The 16,490-nt window shown below is 39.6% G+C and overlaps 1 protein-coding gene across 2 annotated transcripts; it reads left to right on the top strand.

The window, feature by feature from the left end:
* The first annotated feature begins 527 nt into the window (after window positions 1-527).
* On the top strand, window positions 528-16,150 carry kcnip1b (Kv channel interacting protein 1 b). Of its 2 annotated transcripts, none has more exons than XM_041051558.1 (8): window positions 528-615; window positions 13,904-14,028; window positions 14,511-14,580; window positions 14,663-14,733; window positions 14,838-14,945; window positions 15,033-15,137; window positions 15,581-15,643; window positions 16,103-16,150. In XM_041051558.1, exons 1-8 carry the CDS (start codon window positions 528-530, stop codon window positions 16,148-16,150), a joined length of 678 nt encoding a protein of 225 aa, XP_040907492.1. The 2 variants fall into 2 exon arrangements, with proteins under 2 accessions (XP_040907492.1, XP_040907493.1); XM_041051559.1 differs by lacking the exon at window positions 528-615 and adding an exon at window positions 9,221-9,278.
* Window positions 16,151-16,490: the final 340 nt, after the last annotated feature.

Genomic DNA, 16,490 nt, shown 5'->3' with positions numbered 1-16,490 from the left:
TGGAACAAAACTTTGCTTTTCTATAAGTTTGACACACTGGATTTTTGTTTTCAGCATTCCCAACTATCTGGCTCTTCTGGCAGTTTCAGCAATACCTGCCTGTGAACTTCACCCCAGTGGGTGTGTGTTTGTTTCTTTGGGTGTGTGAGCATCTCCTTCTGACTGAGTGAACTGTACCTGAGTGAGTTAACAGGTACTCAGGTGTAACTGTGTGGAAGAGTATAGGTGTAAGTGAATACACATTGTTTTATTTTTAAGCTGCACTGCAAAAACTTCATTTTGCATTTGACTTATTATTTATCTCAATTCTTCTTCTTTTTTCTTCACCAAGATGTCATATAACAAAAACCACTGAATTCAGACTCTGCTTTGCATCAAGGATCACGCCCCACACTATAGCAACATCTCCTGAAGGAACACTGTGGAGACACTTTCAAGTTCAAACCACTTTTTTAAAAATATACTGGAGGAAGCAGTTTTGCTCTGGTGACGCCTCGGCCCCCTTCGGCCCCTGCCTCCACCTCAGGATGGCTGGCTGTACCAGCCGCTGCAGGCAGGGGGTGCTCAAATTAATCCAGTCCCTGCAGAGACTGGTCTCAGGAACCCTCACAAAAGGTACTGTGGCTTTTTACCCAAACACTGATGCACCTACATGTTTCACTCAAATGTGCATTAACACAGTAAATGTTTTTTACTACTTGATAAGATACAACATGGTTTTTTTGAGAGGGTTACATGACTCACAACTTTTATCAGTAGCTTCAGTTTCTCCAGATAGACTCCATTTGCATGCCACTATTGAGTTCTGGTAGATTTTGTGAATCGGGTGCAGTCATGTAGTCAAGGTCAAGATCCTTTACCTCATTACCTTTTATTTGTTGATGCTATAATATAAGTTAATGTGGAAACGCAACATTATCCTTGTTGTGTTTTGGACACTAGAATGGTGTGATATAGTGCAGCTGGTACTGTGCTGGTGGCAGCTACACTGCACCATCAGGTCAGATGAGCTGGACAAGGATTGGGTCAGGGGTCTGTGGGATATCTTGAGACCCCTCAGATTTTTATGACAATTTTATTGGTAACACCAATCCTGGGTGGGTTCTCCCTGTTCTCTCAAAACCGCTTCTGTTCTTTGTGGCATAAATTCTACAAGATAATGGAAACCTTCCTGCTCCATGTTGACATGATGGCATCACATCATTTCTACAAATTTGTCAGCTTCACATTCAAGCTGCCAAACTCCTGTTCTACCACATCCCAAAGGTGTGCTACTGAATTTAGGTTGTGTGACTGTGGAGGTCACTGAAGTTCATTGAACTCAGTGTCATGTTCATGAAACCAGTTTGAGACTTTAGCTTTGTGACATGGAGCTGGAAATAGCCATTAGAAGATGGTGAACTGTGCCCAGAAAGGGATGAACATGGTCAACAACAATACTCAGACAGACTGTGGCCTATCCAGAAACGATGAATGCTTGGTGTTAAGGGGCGCAAAGTGAACCAAGAAAACATTACCCATTACCCACCAGGCTGTTAGTGGGCAGCCATGTCATCATCCTCCAGTTCTGGGGATTAAAGGAGCTGGTTTATGCTGTAAGTGCTTGCCCTCCCTTAAAGCGTGTATGGTCACCTTTAAGAGCTGAATTCTGAGGTCATGTTTGCGTCATCCATACACATCCCTTAGGCAACATTTGTGATACACTCTCAGCCCCTTGCCATGCTCATCATCGTTGTGCTAAAAGCTCCGGCTATCCTTCTCCTCACGACCTCCCTCATCCTTCAGCTGAACGTTACTTTCCACCTTTGCAGCAGATGAAAAGAAATGCTGAGTCAGAATGCAGCTGCAAGACAGTCCACGACTGATAAAACACACAGATCTGCTCTTACCTAAAATTAAACCCACACAAACATGGCACATAAATCATTTGTGCAGACACAGGCAGAGCTTCGTTTATACTCTCACTGTGGGCCATGAACTGCAGGTCTATGCATTTTTTACCTACCATTTATCTCCTCCAATACACACGTGGTCACCAGTTGCTTATTTTCCATCCAGAAACACTTGGATGGTCTTACAATCTGCCTGTAAATCATTTGCAAGCATATTCACTGCCAGGAACTGATTTCTTACAGAGCAATAAGGCGAACTTGACAGAGCCAAAATACAAAAAAGAGCTGCAATCACCTTAAACAGTAATGCCAACCAAAAGAGGTAAACTGTGAATGTGTTTGAGATGATACACTAACCCCAAAAACACTTCTGGGGAGTATATTTGTAAAGTATTGCTTTGGTATCATTTGCATCTGTAATGCAAAAATATATATACAATAAAGAAATCTAATGAAAACAGCTGAGAGTATACGTGCTCTAAACTGACTTTGTCAGTAACTTTGTCAGTTGCTGTGCTGTTCTAGAAATAATACCGCCTACTCATGGCGGCATGGGTTGACAATCTAGGTCATGCGATGCAGCCACTTATCTGTAATGTCTAAAAACTGAGAGGCTGTGCACTATCCATCCTTTTTATAAAACACAGAAATACACAAACCACTCCTACTTTTACAGTATTCTTAAAATGATTGGACTAACTGCCAACGTAAAGTAAGGATGGGATTCACATCTTTAGAAGAAGAACAAGGAAAACTGTTTTCAGTGTGATCTTTGTCTCTGTCGTTGTTTGTAGAGGCCAGTAATTTTTCCCTCTGCATCCTCATAGGATGAGTAGTTAAAGAGATGGAGTGTGAATGTAGTCTCTGACATTGTGCCTCTGTGTATATTTGCTGCTTCTCCCCCAAATGTTCTTTTGTGCTTTGCTGATTGCAGCTCGTGGGGCTGACCTTTTCTAGCTTAAGGTTAAGATGCTTGTGCATTTGGCAGAACAAGGGTCATTCCTTCATTTCATGCTGTAATTAAATGTCACTGAGTTAATTAAGTGCCGCCAGTCAAAATACTAAGATATAAATTGTCTAAAATGGGGCCCATTGATTTCAACACACACATCATTTCAACACACAGTGGGAATTTTTAAAATGATGTTTTGATTGAGCACATACAAGACAGATTCAAACAACACAATGAAAAAAGTTGATCTTATGTATGGTCATAGTATGTGAGACATTACATTACTTTCACTGTGGCTGTGTCTCTGTCCCAGGCTGAGACCTTTCTCTGCACAGTTTACTCATAATCGTGTCTCAGAGCATCAGATCAGCAGATTGTAGCAGAGGACCAGCAGCTATTGTATGCATGGAAGAAGACATGAAAATCTGCACACGCATGCACATTCAACTTCACGCACGCAAGCATATCCGGTAGACTGAAACATGCAAGTCCCTCATCTCCAGCACACACGTACAGTATCTCCAGTGGTTTGGTTTGTGATGCATACTTGCCTGCAATCACTTTATATACACAGTGACATGAACCATGAAACTCTGCTTGTTCACCTTTACAAATGTGCTGCTCAGCAGCCTTTGCTGCATATTCATTTTCAGACCTTTAGACACTGCAAGCTGGAGCTCCAGAGCTGAGGAAATATGTGGGGGTGAAATTCCTCAGGCCTTGAAGTGAATGACACTTGCTGTTATTCTCAGGCGCTCAGCAGTATTTACACTGTATTTTATACACATTTGACATTGTTGCTTTTAAAAATAGTTTTGTTATAATCTGTAAGACTGTAAACCAGTGAACCTTTATGAGAAATCTGATGGTGTTGTGTCATCTAGAACAAACTGAAGAAGCAGGAAAATTCCTCCTCCAACCCTCCTATAACAGGATCTGGTTTGATACAAGCTGCTTTTTATTAATATGACAGCCAAACTGTACAATCAAGACAGTGTTCAAAGTTTGTGGTTTCGTTTGGGGATGTGACCAATAATGAGTCCAGCTGACAGGTTTGGATGTGTGTTTGAATTTTGGAAGAGGTTTAAAGTGACTGGACTGAGAGCAAAGTGGAGAGAGTCCCCTCCAGTATGTAGAATGCGGGACACTGATTTCCAATTAACTCAGGTCCCTGATTGTGAATATTCATACATCTAAAATCCTTAATTGCTGACTTGAAAATGGGTATGCATGGACATATCTAATGTCAACACTTTACCAGCACTTTTGGTCTTTACTGATTAAGCACCACAAGGGGATACATAGTCTGCAACAACAAAGACTGTGTATGAAAGGATGTCCTTGATGAAAGAATTTACTTATTAAAAACTAGAGTTACCATACTATGTGACATAGTAAGAAAAAAATAAAAAATGTGGCATAAAACAAATTTAACTGATGAATTAACGTTGTGCCCAATTTCACCTAGAAAAGCAGATGAAGCAATTATTTCTTAATTGAAATAAAACAACTTATGGTTATGTTTGGTTTTGCACATTGCTTGAACAGATATAATCCTACTTCTCAATCATATCACACCTCCACATTTGAATCACAGAGCTAAGCATCCAGTTTTAATAAAAATATGTACTGTAGATAACTGTCCCTATAAGCAGCTGCATGAGCCTCTGTGCAATTAGCATCAGCACTTTTGGCCAAACTCTGTCCCAAGTATTAACATTTCCATACTACAGGCAGACAAAACTGAACTATTTACGTTAAACAAACACTGATAACTGGATTTTAAAATGTAAATAGTACCCTTAAATCCAGCTTACCCTGAAGTTGTGATGCCCCCTTAATGACAACGTGTTGTAGCAAAGTGTGTGTGTGAGATTAAATCACACACTCCTCTTCTTACAAATTCATTCATAAGATACAAGCTGCACCATGACCGGTTCTAGCTTATAGTGGCTAATCCTACCAAATGCTATCAGGCATTGGATAAATTTTGCTACATAACCACACTACTGAGTCAGTGCCCTGACTTTATGAGTCTGCTCCACTTGTGCTAAACTGTCACAACAGCTTCTTGCATCTTTTTTTTTTCCAAATGCTAAAGGCAGTTTAGCCTTTAACATTATCACATCATTGTCATCTGTGGCCACATTGGCCACTGTTCAAAAGTAACTTTATTTAAAGAATCATGTTGGAAAAAAATGGTGAATATTTCAGTGTTTACTCTGTGTGCTGTGACGTACAAGTTCTTTTGTTCATACGCCAGCTTTCGTGCAGACTCAGATCATATTGTAAACGATAGCAGTGTGGGTGAAGACAGAAACTCACTCCTCCGGCCTCATTCTGCGCCCGTCCCTCTCTATTCTAAGTCACATGTGTCCTTTAAGTGCATAACCTTGCAGCAAGACTCACATCATCCCACACTGCAGAGAGAGAGATTCAGATCTATGGCTCGTGCACTTCTACCACAGCTCCTGTTCTGAGTAAATCTATGGCAGAATTATGCTGCTTTACCCTGCATTTGTGAACTGTCCTTCCCCAAAACTCTCCTTTCATTCTCTCTCTCTCTCTGTCTTTTTCTGCAGCTGTAAATGCAGCGAAAGGAGCTGACAGTATGTGTCTCTGCTTTTAATTTTTTACATCGCCTCTCTACACACTTTTATGTAACCGCCTTCTTCAAGATTTATTTTTATCTCTTGCCTCCTCTCTCTATGTCTTTCCTTCTCCACGTTAATTCTCTCCAGCCTCATTGCTTCACTATCTGGTATTTAGGTGCAGAATCCCCCTGTTGATGTAGAAGTATCTGAGGCAATGAACAGTGTGGTGGTGATGACTGGGTGATGTGCAGTTGTGTAGCAGAGTACTGTAGGGTCTGCCCACAGCTTTATACCTTGTTGTACTTTGTTAATTTTGGCTCATGCTCTATTTAGTCAAGAGCAAAATGTGATTGCATTGGTGTCACAGGAAGGATTGTACTCTGCTGCCACCTGTTGTTCAAAGAGCAACACCACAAGCTCACAAAAGTGGAGTGAGGGCTGTGTGCTGATAAAGTGTGCTTCAGCTGTTTTGTCTGTACAGTTACTGCAGAGTGTTCGCTCAGTTTGTTCATTCAAACGTTGCTGTCTTTCCATTTTGTGCTGTAAATATAATTCATGTCATCAGACAGAGATTGATTCATATTTCCAAATTTTCACTGATGGCTTTACATGAAGTGAGATTATAAATACATGCCATTCCTAAATGGCCCTCTTTCTCCATAAGAACTACAAAAATGGAGAGGAACAATACGATTTTCAAGAACTGTAGCCATCCAGATACATTGACTCTTCCCCTCTCTCTGTCATATCTAAAAGCAAAACTAGTTCTAATATGTGTGTGCAAATGATAGATTGATGTTAAGGTGAAAAAGTGAGATGTAATGACAAAATTCAATGATGCAAACTCTTGTGTGACCAGACTAGACAAACAGCCATCTCATGCCAGAGAGGAGGGGAAAAGAATTTCCACCCAGATCACCCTGAGGAATTTTTTCTGACCCTTATAAATAATATTTCTTAAGCCTCGACAAAAAAGGGTATTTCATCACATTTAAAGAATGGACAAGACAAGAGTCTGCAGTGTCTTCAGCTTCCCTTGACTTACGTGATGAATGAAGTAAATGGCTTTTCACGAATTCTTGTACTATTCTAGAAAAGCAAGTAAAAGGTGAATGCAGCAGGAGAGTGAAAGGATGGAAGAAATTCAGATATGAAAATGAGCAAGTCAGTGAGAAGGAAAGTTGTGCAGTCATGCATCTGTAAATTATTAAGGATCTGAATTTCATGTTTGTATTATAAATGTGAAATGAAATATTGATATGATATGAAGTATATCCGATAGAAGGCCGTGTGTGCTCCTTTTGTCTTGATTCTTATTCGTACTAATAATGCACCTCTTTAACTGCACCTATAACACAGCTGTGAGCAGTGAGCCCTGTCTGTTGGTGGTGGTGAGCTGCCTTGTACAGCTCATGATCTAGTGAAAAGATAATGAAGAGATTATGAAGTCAGACTGCAGTGCAGTGTCCTTGGTGCTTGTGGCAATGCAGGGTGATATGGTGCAGAAAGGCAGCTCCAGATGGCAAACATCTGTCACGGGGATTACCTCGGGTTACTTATAGTTATCCGAATTCTTAATTCTTCATCTGCAAGTGTTTGTAAGTGTGTGTTTGTTAGTTGTGTTAGTTTATCTGGAGGCTTGTTTCTATTTGTTACAAGAGCGTTGGAGGTGGAAGATTGTTTAAACATCTGTGATGGTGCTTTAAATTTTTATTTCTGCTTCACTGTCTGAGATGAAGTCACGATAAGGATTTTTTTTTTCAGGGAGCAAAAGTAACAATTTATTTTTTTAATAGAAGAATTCAGAGAAATCACTGCATCAGATAGTTGCTGTTTTTTTTTAAATTTATTTTAGTGTGACAGTGTTTGAATGGAGGAAAATAGAATACAAATAGAAAATTTGCAGCAATGACAATATAGAAAACTGAATGTGAGAGAGGTGTATATTTATTAGAATTACACATGATTTCATGTTTAATTAATCACAGCATGTTTAGTTCTAACCTCAACTCCACCTTGGAGATCACGGCCCTCAGCAAACCACACGCACACATGCAAACACACTCAACTACATTTGACCTGCATACGTGGAGCTGTGCAGTCCTCTGCTATTCAAACAGGGCAGCGGTGAAGTTTTCAAGTCTTACATAACTATGAGGGAATAAATATTCATTTTATGAATGACTACAGAGGTAAGGCTCCTAAATTTATGACGTAATACACCATCTTGAATTTTATTTAATTTTTTTTGTATTTTTGTTAGTTTTTGCCACTGTACTCCATCCACATGTCTTTTGCTCATTTTACGGCTCACCCCAAAGGATTCAAACTCAACTTTCAAGAAACAAGGAAGCTGAAACAATGTTGAAAAAAATAGCTGTGCATGAATTTTTTAAACCAAGAGAGGTTTTCCAAAGCCGTCACATATACACAAAGAGAGAGTGATGCAGAGAGAGAGCATTTACATTGCGGTTACGCAGTCAGTGGAATATTTAAAAAGACATTCACATTTCCTGTGTGTTCCACTACATCCCACATATACATGCACATCACAAGGACCAAAGCAACAGATTTTAAAATGTCTTAACTTGCTTTAAATAATAATAAATCATTTGGATTCTCAGCTGATTCCTCCTGAGAATCACAACAGGTATATGTGAAATGAAAAATCAAATCTATCTATAAGACCGAGTTAAGGAGCATCCTCTCTAAGACATTTTTTGTCATTTCTCATTTTTCATCATGCTGTTTACCTCATACTGTTTAAACAGAAAAAACACTTATAAACACATCCAATCCTCCCACTGATTTTTAATGCTCTGCACTCATAGGGAGCTAAGCATTACTCACTCCCACTGCTGTCCTTCCCCCAATGCAAACAGTCTAATGTTCTTCAAGTGAAGCTGTGGCATGAATATTCATTGACACCATTAAACGCTGTAATGTTCTTGTTTTTACCAGTTTAAAAAAAAACAGTAATTCTCTGTTGTCCTCCACATTAGAGTAAGAGGGAGTAAGAGTAGCTATGTTACTGTGGTGAATTAAAACACACATATATACACACACACACACACACCTACACACACACGCAGCCTTCACAGCTAACATATATCTAGATGCTTATTATGGAAGATACAAGGACTAATTTAAAGTGGTGTGTGTGTGTGTGTGTGTGTGTGTGTGTGTGTGTGTGTGTGTGTGTGTGTGTGTGTGTGTGTGTGTGTGTGTGTGTGTGTGTGTGCGCTTGTCTTAGTGAAAGTGTAAACATAAATAAGATAATGATATATTGAAGAAAATAAGAATAGACAGATGAAATGCTAAAATGTTGTGCATTGAGATGTGTCAGCTTTTAATGAATGTCCTTCACCTGCTACCTCTCACTTGTCAGTAGTGTTATTACTGAGAACTGCATCAATTACCAGCACTCCACAACAACATGAGGGTATGAGCAGGCAGAGGACTAGAAAGAGGGGGAAAGGCTGACAGATGAGTAGAGTGAGGCACAGAACAGAGGGAGTGGCGCAGAAAGGCAGGAGCAGCTCATGTGTGTGTGTGCTTGGTGAAAGAGATCAGAAATCCAAGAGAATCAGCTCAAAGAAGAGAGCCGTCCCTCAGTGACACATCTGAAGCCAGAGAGAAGACATAACCGGGGCAAAGCCCCTTTAAGATACAGAGCTGCGGAGGCAGATAAAGACAGAGCGACAGGGCAACAAAATCGTGAAATAAATAGCGGACTATTACTCTCTGGGTTGTTTGACCAGGCTGGTTTCCACGGTGACAACATGGGTGCAGTGGTGGGCACTTTGACCATGCAAACCAAGCAGAGAAGACCATCCAGAGGTACGTCAACATTAGTCAGAAAGAGATGGAGAGAAGACAAAAGAGCAACAGAAAGCTAGACTGAAGACATTCTGTAATTCATCATGTGTTTGTTTCTGTTTCTACGTGTTGCACACTTGTACGTTTTGCATGAGCAACAGTATTTACATGTTTGACACATTTCTGTGAAGAGAAATATTGAACTAGGAAGTCTGTCAGAAAACAGAAAAATAAAACAGGATAATGCATTTAACAAATGTTACATACATTTGACAAATGGTATCAAATGCCATCTAAGTGTTAAGGGCATGAACCAATGGCACTGATGCTGTTTTTGTAATATAAAAGAGTGTGGAAAAACAGGAAATAAAAACAGCTATTTTTAAATAAAAATATGGAAACATACACTCAAGGAAGTGGTAGCAGAACTGAGGGGGATCAAGCGATAGAAGTCCCCCACTGGCGGTGAGGTGTGAGATGTAACACATGTACTGTGGTCATGATGGAGAGATTAGAGCGTAGCATGGAGTCAGATGTCCTTGAAAACAAGTAGAGAGCAGAATCACTGTCCCTGACTCTATGATTATGTGTGTCTTTTGTGTGCATGTGGGGTGATGTGCGAGTGCGTAAGCGCAAGAGAAACGGGAAGCGAAGGAGGGTTAAAGCTAGAGCATGTGAATTAACACGCAGCTCACATATCATACTTCCTCGGCCTTATGCTTGAGAAGCCCGTTGTCATGGAGACTGGGTTGTAGGGGCATAGGAGGAGAGTGTGAACAATACTCAGCTGGGATGAATGATGAATTTATTGTAGAATGAGAGTGAAATAAAATAGATGAACCAGCAAACGAAGCAATTACTCTCTGACAGTGAAGGTAACACCCCACAAGATGAGGTGACGCTTTGTTTTTGTTTTTCCTCGTCCTTGTTTTGATAAACCTTTTCAAAAGCCATTGAAAAAAAATGCACAGGGATCAACCTGTGTTGTTGTTGTTGTTTTTTTGTTTTTTTTGGTTGTTGTTTATTGTTTTTTGGAGCCAGAATAAGTTGAAAATTTCAAAGCAGCAACTGGTGTTGTTCCATGACATGAATGTAAAATAAAATCCCATCATTCTGAAACAAGCTACCTCAACAAAATTTGTGGTTAGAATTAAAGGAATAGTACAACAAGTACTATATTTAGAGAAATTCACTTTCACGACAAGAGTTGACTCCGAGGATCGACATCCCTCTCACGTCTCTACAATAAATATAATTCTACAGCCAGCAGCCATTAGCTTAGCAGAGCATAAAGACCATAAACAAGGGCAAACAACCAACCTGGCCCTGTCCAAAAATAACAAAATCCACCTACCACCATCTATAAAAGCTCACTAAACAACACTTTGCATCCTCCTTGTTTAATCTGTCATCTGGAAGAGGGAGTGTACCAGACTATTTCTTGGCCAAGCACAGTGAATTCCTGGCATTATGTTGTCACACTGAGGTTTCGAGACAACCAGCAGAGTTGGCAAATTTGTGATTTGTAATACTGAGCTGTATACATAAAGATTGACTTGACTCTACTCCAGGAAGCTTGTGGATTAAACAAACAAATTAAAAGCTGTTATATAGTGAGCATTATACATGGTTGAAGGCAGATTTTACAGTTGTGAGAGTGACATCAATCTTCTTGTTTAACTCCTGTTAAACAACAGTAAGACAGTAAGACCTGTTACTTTAACGTGAGGTATGAAAGGGGCAAACACTGCACTTCTTTGACTGTGGAAGAGGAACAGAGACAGAGAGATCATGCAGAATTTTATAACAAGCAAATGTACCTGGAAACAAACCTGTGATGTTTCAAGTTGTGATGTACGACCCCCATGTTGTTAACTTTAACTGTGTTTGTACAGTTCTGATATAAAGACGACAGTTACTGTTGGGTAACGTGTGATGATCTCTGGTTTTGGCGTTGGTGATTCTTGGGATGGGCCTTCAGAACGCACACCAGAAATGCACACTGAATCCAATCTGTTACGAACACTTAGACCTGCAGCGTTTTGTGGTGTCATTAACAGTGTAACAGAGCTGCCGTTAGTCTCTCAAATCACCACCTGACAACCTCTTCTAATTAGCTCCATCTCTTCATCGTGTAACACTTCCCTCCCAGTACACGCTGGGATGAATGTTTATGTGCCGAGTGGCTGTTGCATCATTTACATCAAGTCTCCTGCCTTGCACAGAAGCATCAAGACTGGGAATGTTTGTAGAGAGTCTACAGCATTTCTCTGCCTGAATCTCGTAAGAATATATCCCTCAGTTTTAATCTGATAATCATAATTTGGTCTCCCAATAAGATTTTTATTACCTGTAAATTGAGTGTTGTAATCCCCTGGCAGTTAAAAGCCTGGAAGTTACTAGCAAACTCTAAATTCAAAATCAATATGTCCATTTCTCATCACAACTCTGAGATCAATAGCATTGTGTTTGTCTTTCCCTAAATCTCATTATTTTTTTATGTGCTCCAAACAATATTGTGTGATCCAATTCTACCATGTGCTGTTCTCCTTCTCTCCTCCTCTTTTTTCTTCACACTCTGCCTCCTCCCTCTTTCTCTCTTCCCAATTATCTGTCTCACCCCTCCTCCGATCGACACCTCTGCCTGTTTCCTCTTCTCACCTTCATCTGATTTCATCTGTTTCTGATCACACTATTGCATCTGAGGAAAGCACAGTGGCCCTGGCATTAAAAAAAAAACAAACAAAAAGAAAATGTGTACCCACAGCAAAACAGCAGCCTCTTTGTTTGGCTGTCCTGTGATGAAAGCGTTTTTATTTACAGGGAAAATAAAATGTAGAAATTGTGTTTACAATTTGTACTACACCTGCCACTGCTTACATTTATGAGGGCTGTCTATCTCCATGACAACAACAGTCAGGAAGATTGCAACAGGAGCTCAGGGGAAGATGGAGGGAAGATTGAGTGAAAGCAATACAGGACTAGATATGATGAGAGGATAACTGGTTGTAAATATTCCAAAGATTCTGCACTATTTCAGCATTCAGTGGAAAAAACCTCCAAAAAGTGAAAACAAAAGACAGAAGCAAAATGTAATTAGGGGCAACACATTTCTCAGATTTTGCAAATTTCAGAATAAATTACTTAATTGGGCTGGTGGAGTATCTCTCTCTGTTATAGTTTTCCATAAATGTAGGATATCTTTAAAATTATTATTTTTTTATCATGTCATATTACTTCTATATGAGCATAAAGCTATAGGGTAACTTCACAAGCATTATCTGTAACCTACACATGTTCAGCCTTGAGAACATGTTTGATCTTAGTGAGCGAACACAGCTGGCATTCTGATAGCTGAGGCCATTTTGCATGTTCTGAATCTGAAATGTACTAAATAAAGAGGATCCAAATAAAGACAAACTCAAAGATTAAAGTAGAAGTGATTACTCACGTGCAAAGAAAACAAATGCAGCTAATTAGATCTTACTGTTGGAATTTATCATAGCGTTCGGTTTGTGCTTCTGGAAGCTGCTGAACAGCAGGTGACCAACAGCATGTTTGATGTAAAATTCAAATTAAAGGTCGCCCCTGGCAGATGATGCATGATTCAAGATACAGTTTCAGGGTGGAGGATTAATCTTGACACCACCTAAATGAAAGAGTCATCACCTCTGTCCAAAAAGCAGGAGTATGGTATTAACTGTAATCTCCTTTTCTTAAAGGCCGAGCGAACCTGCTGATGCTGGCACAGCCGCTGTACAGCTTGTCTGGACTTTCATGTGTGCACACGTGTCAAGTCATTAATGTGTTGCTGATCAGCTTCCATTGTGGAATTGATGGGGTTTTGAAAATCTTTTAAAAATAATTTATCCGAGAACAAAGCATGTAGCTAGATATTGCTCATATCTCAGGGCCCAGTTGGGATATAAACACAACCATGCCAGTTACTACAACCACCATGTGTAAATATGCTGTCCTGCCACTACAATATAAGGCTCCTGACTTCAGATTTCATTTCTTCACCATTTTTTTTCCAAATGCTGCAGCCAGTGAACTTCCAGAAAGCACTTATGTTGCTGTTTCCTCTTGGATATTTGCTCTCGTTAGTGAACTCAGCAGCGTGTGGACTGTGTGCACAGTTGGATGTCAGGATTTTAATAGTGCCCTGTAGCTGGAGACAGTCACAGTGACAAACCCTTGCCCACAGCAGAAACCAGAACTCTTCACGTCATTAACCCCCATCCGTCTCTACAACACCTGATACTCAGCACCATGCTGCCATTAATTAAGTCCCTCAGCTCCTGAGGGGAAATCTATTTGTCAAGTACATGTAGTTCCTTTCAAATCCATCTTTTTCTCTCTTTCTACCTCTTTGTGATTCTCTCTCTGTGTTATTCTTCTACTGCTTCACTTGCCACCTCCGTAAGCGATCTTTTCTGCTGTCTAATCAGATTCTGGACATGTTTCCTGCCGACTTAAACATTCTCAAGCTTCGCTGACTTGTCTCTTTCCTGTCCACTACATTTTTCATATTCATAAAGACTGGAAAAAGCACGTGTTTAAACAGGGATTTTATAAATCTTGACATGTTTCTTAGACATAAATATATCTTTTGCTGTCTCTCTACCTCTTTAACCTCCCTGCAGATAAAACAGATGACGAGCTCGAGATGACGACGGTGTGTCACAGGCCGGAGGGTCTTGAACAGCTGGAAGCCCAAACTAACTTCACCAAACAGGAGCTGCAGATCCTCTACCGTGGTTTCAAGAATGTAATTACACACCTTCTGATTTTCTCATGAAATTACAGTGAAACATACAACATACAGTACATAGTAGAGCAGAGGATGGTAGGGATGTACTGGACAAATAGAAACTTTGACCCAGATGAAAAGTCAGAGATTTATCATCAGAGTCATAAAGATTTATCCTCTGAGCACCAAGAATGTCTGTACCAAATGTTTCACTAAAAAACAAACAGGATACCTCATGGTGGTGTTAAATGAAAAGTCAGAGCACAAACATCAGCAGGATTCATCGTCTGGTGACCATGACTATCTGCAGCCTACAAAATTTCATGGCAATAAATCTGTAGTTGTAGAAATATGTCTGACATGTTTGTGACAGAAGATACTCCATGAAAAGGTTAAGATAAGGATCAAGTGTCTTGGACTGCGCAGTTCTGGTGTTATTTTATTATTATTATTATTTATTTTTTTAATTGAATGACCTTAATTCATCTTTTCTTCCACAGGAATGCCCAAGCGGAGTGGTAAATGAAGAGACATTTAAACACATTTACGCACAGTTCTTCCCTCATGGAGGTAAAGTTTTTTTTTAATCTCCTTCATTTGGTTTGTGAAGCATTTTAAGTCCAGAAAACATTGCATATGTTTTTTCTTGCAGATGCAAGCATGTACGCACATTATCTTTTCAATGCATTTGACACTACAAACAATGGCTCCATTAAGTTTAAGGTAAAAAAAAAGAAATCCTTTTATTTATGTATAATATCATGTAAATCTGATGTTTTCAGAATCTGATTCTATCCTGCTCCTCTATCCTTCCCTATTACCTCCAGGACTTTGTAGTGGGGTTGTCTATACTGCTGCGGGGGACTCTGAGGGAAAAGCTGGAGTGGACATTTCACCTGTATGACATTAACAGAGATGGATACATCAATAGAGAGGTGAGACTGTGGTGTCACAGTTTGTACAGTGTTTTGTGTTTCTGTGTGTGTCTGTGACTCAATCTGAGTAAATCTTTTTTCTTTCAGGAAATGACTGAGATTGTGAGAGCCATTTATGACATGATGGGAAAGTACACCTACCCTGCACTAAAGGGAGACGTCCCACAGCAGCATGTGGATGCCTTTTTTCAGGTTAAATATAAAATTGATATGAAATTAAAATAAGAGACAAACATTAACAGTGACAGGTGTTTGATTTTAAAGCCATTGCTTTAACACAGCCAGTGAAACAACCTGACTAATAACCTCATCACACCCCAGTAACTTCCCAAATGAACCTCTTTGATTTTATGGAGACATTTCGCACTGATTACAAGTTTTCAGATAAGGCCTATAAATTTTTATATCGCTTGCTGTTCCCTGCAGTCCCTGCAGTCCATAGCAACTTTAAATCAGTTATTCTTTGTATTGTGTTCTAGTTTGTACAGTTTCAGTTTCAGCATTCAAAGTTCAATGCAGCACTACATCACAATAAACACACTGTCACCATCACAGAATAATGCATATTTTAATTTAATTATGGTACTGATTCACATGATGTTTTTTTTTTGTTTGTTTTGTTCTTGTTTTTTCAGAAAATGGATAAAAACAAAGATGGAGTGGTGACTTTAGAGGAGTTTGTTCTAGCTTGTCAGGAGGTACGTATTGTCCTTCATCTATGGTTGTCTTCATTTCTTTGTTCAAAGACATAGTTTGAATATTTAACCATAAACCAAAGTATGAAGCATATGTGCAGTATAAAACATGACATAAAAATTTTGTTGCATTGAGAAATCTATGTACAGAATTAAAAGTATGTGGACCCTGGATTTATTACCTGGATTTCTGCATAAGTTTGTCATAAAATGTGATCTGATCTTCATCTAAATCAAGAGTATTGACAAATATAATGTGCCTAAAATAATAACACACACACAAAAAATTGGATCTTTCATGTCTTTATTGATATGTATATGTAACAATGAAACTGAGAATGCAGTTAGTGTGTGTAGATGTGTATCTACATAAAATATTCTCAAAACACTAAACATGCTATATTCACATGCAAGTCACGTGGCTCATTCTGCCATGACCACTTGTCTTCTCTCTCTCCCCAGGATGAAACCATGATGAGATCCATGCAGCTGTTTGAAAACGTCATGTAGGACAAGTAGAGACGATGGAGACGAAGACATGGAAACCGAGATGGCTTGGTGTGAGTGTGTGCGTGTGGATGCATATGTGCAATACATCCAGTCTCTCCTCCTCTTCCCACCTTTTCCAGCTGTGGTCTGGATGCAGAACCCCCCCTCCCCCACAAAGACTTGAACAAAGGGACTGGACGAGAAGGTTTTTTAGCCTTCCTGTGGAGTTTTACCACACAATACAAAGTGACTGATGTGACAGACTTGGACGTAAATGCGTTACTCTCAGTCCTGTCTTGAAGACTGGCCTGTTAAAAGATAAAGATGTTCCTGCATTACAAGGCTGCTCCCAGCCAATGAA

This window comes from Toxotes jaculatrix, chromosome 12, assembly GCF_017976425.1.
Source record: "Toxotes jaculatrix isolate fToxJac2 chromosome 12, fToxJac2.pri, whole genome shotgun sequence".
Classification (NCBI taxonomy): Eukaryota; Metazoa; Chordata; class Actinopteri; family Toxotidae; genus Toxotes; species Toxotes jaculatrix.
This window is presented reverse-complemented; position numbering and strand designations above follow the sequence as displayed.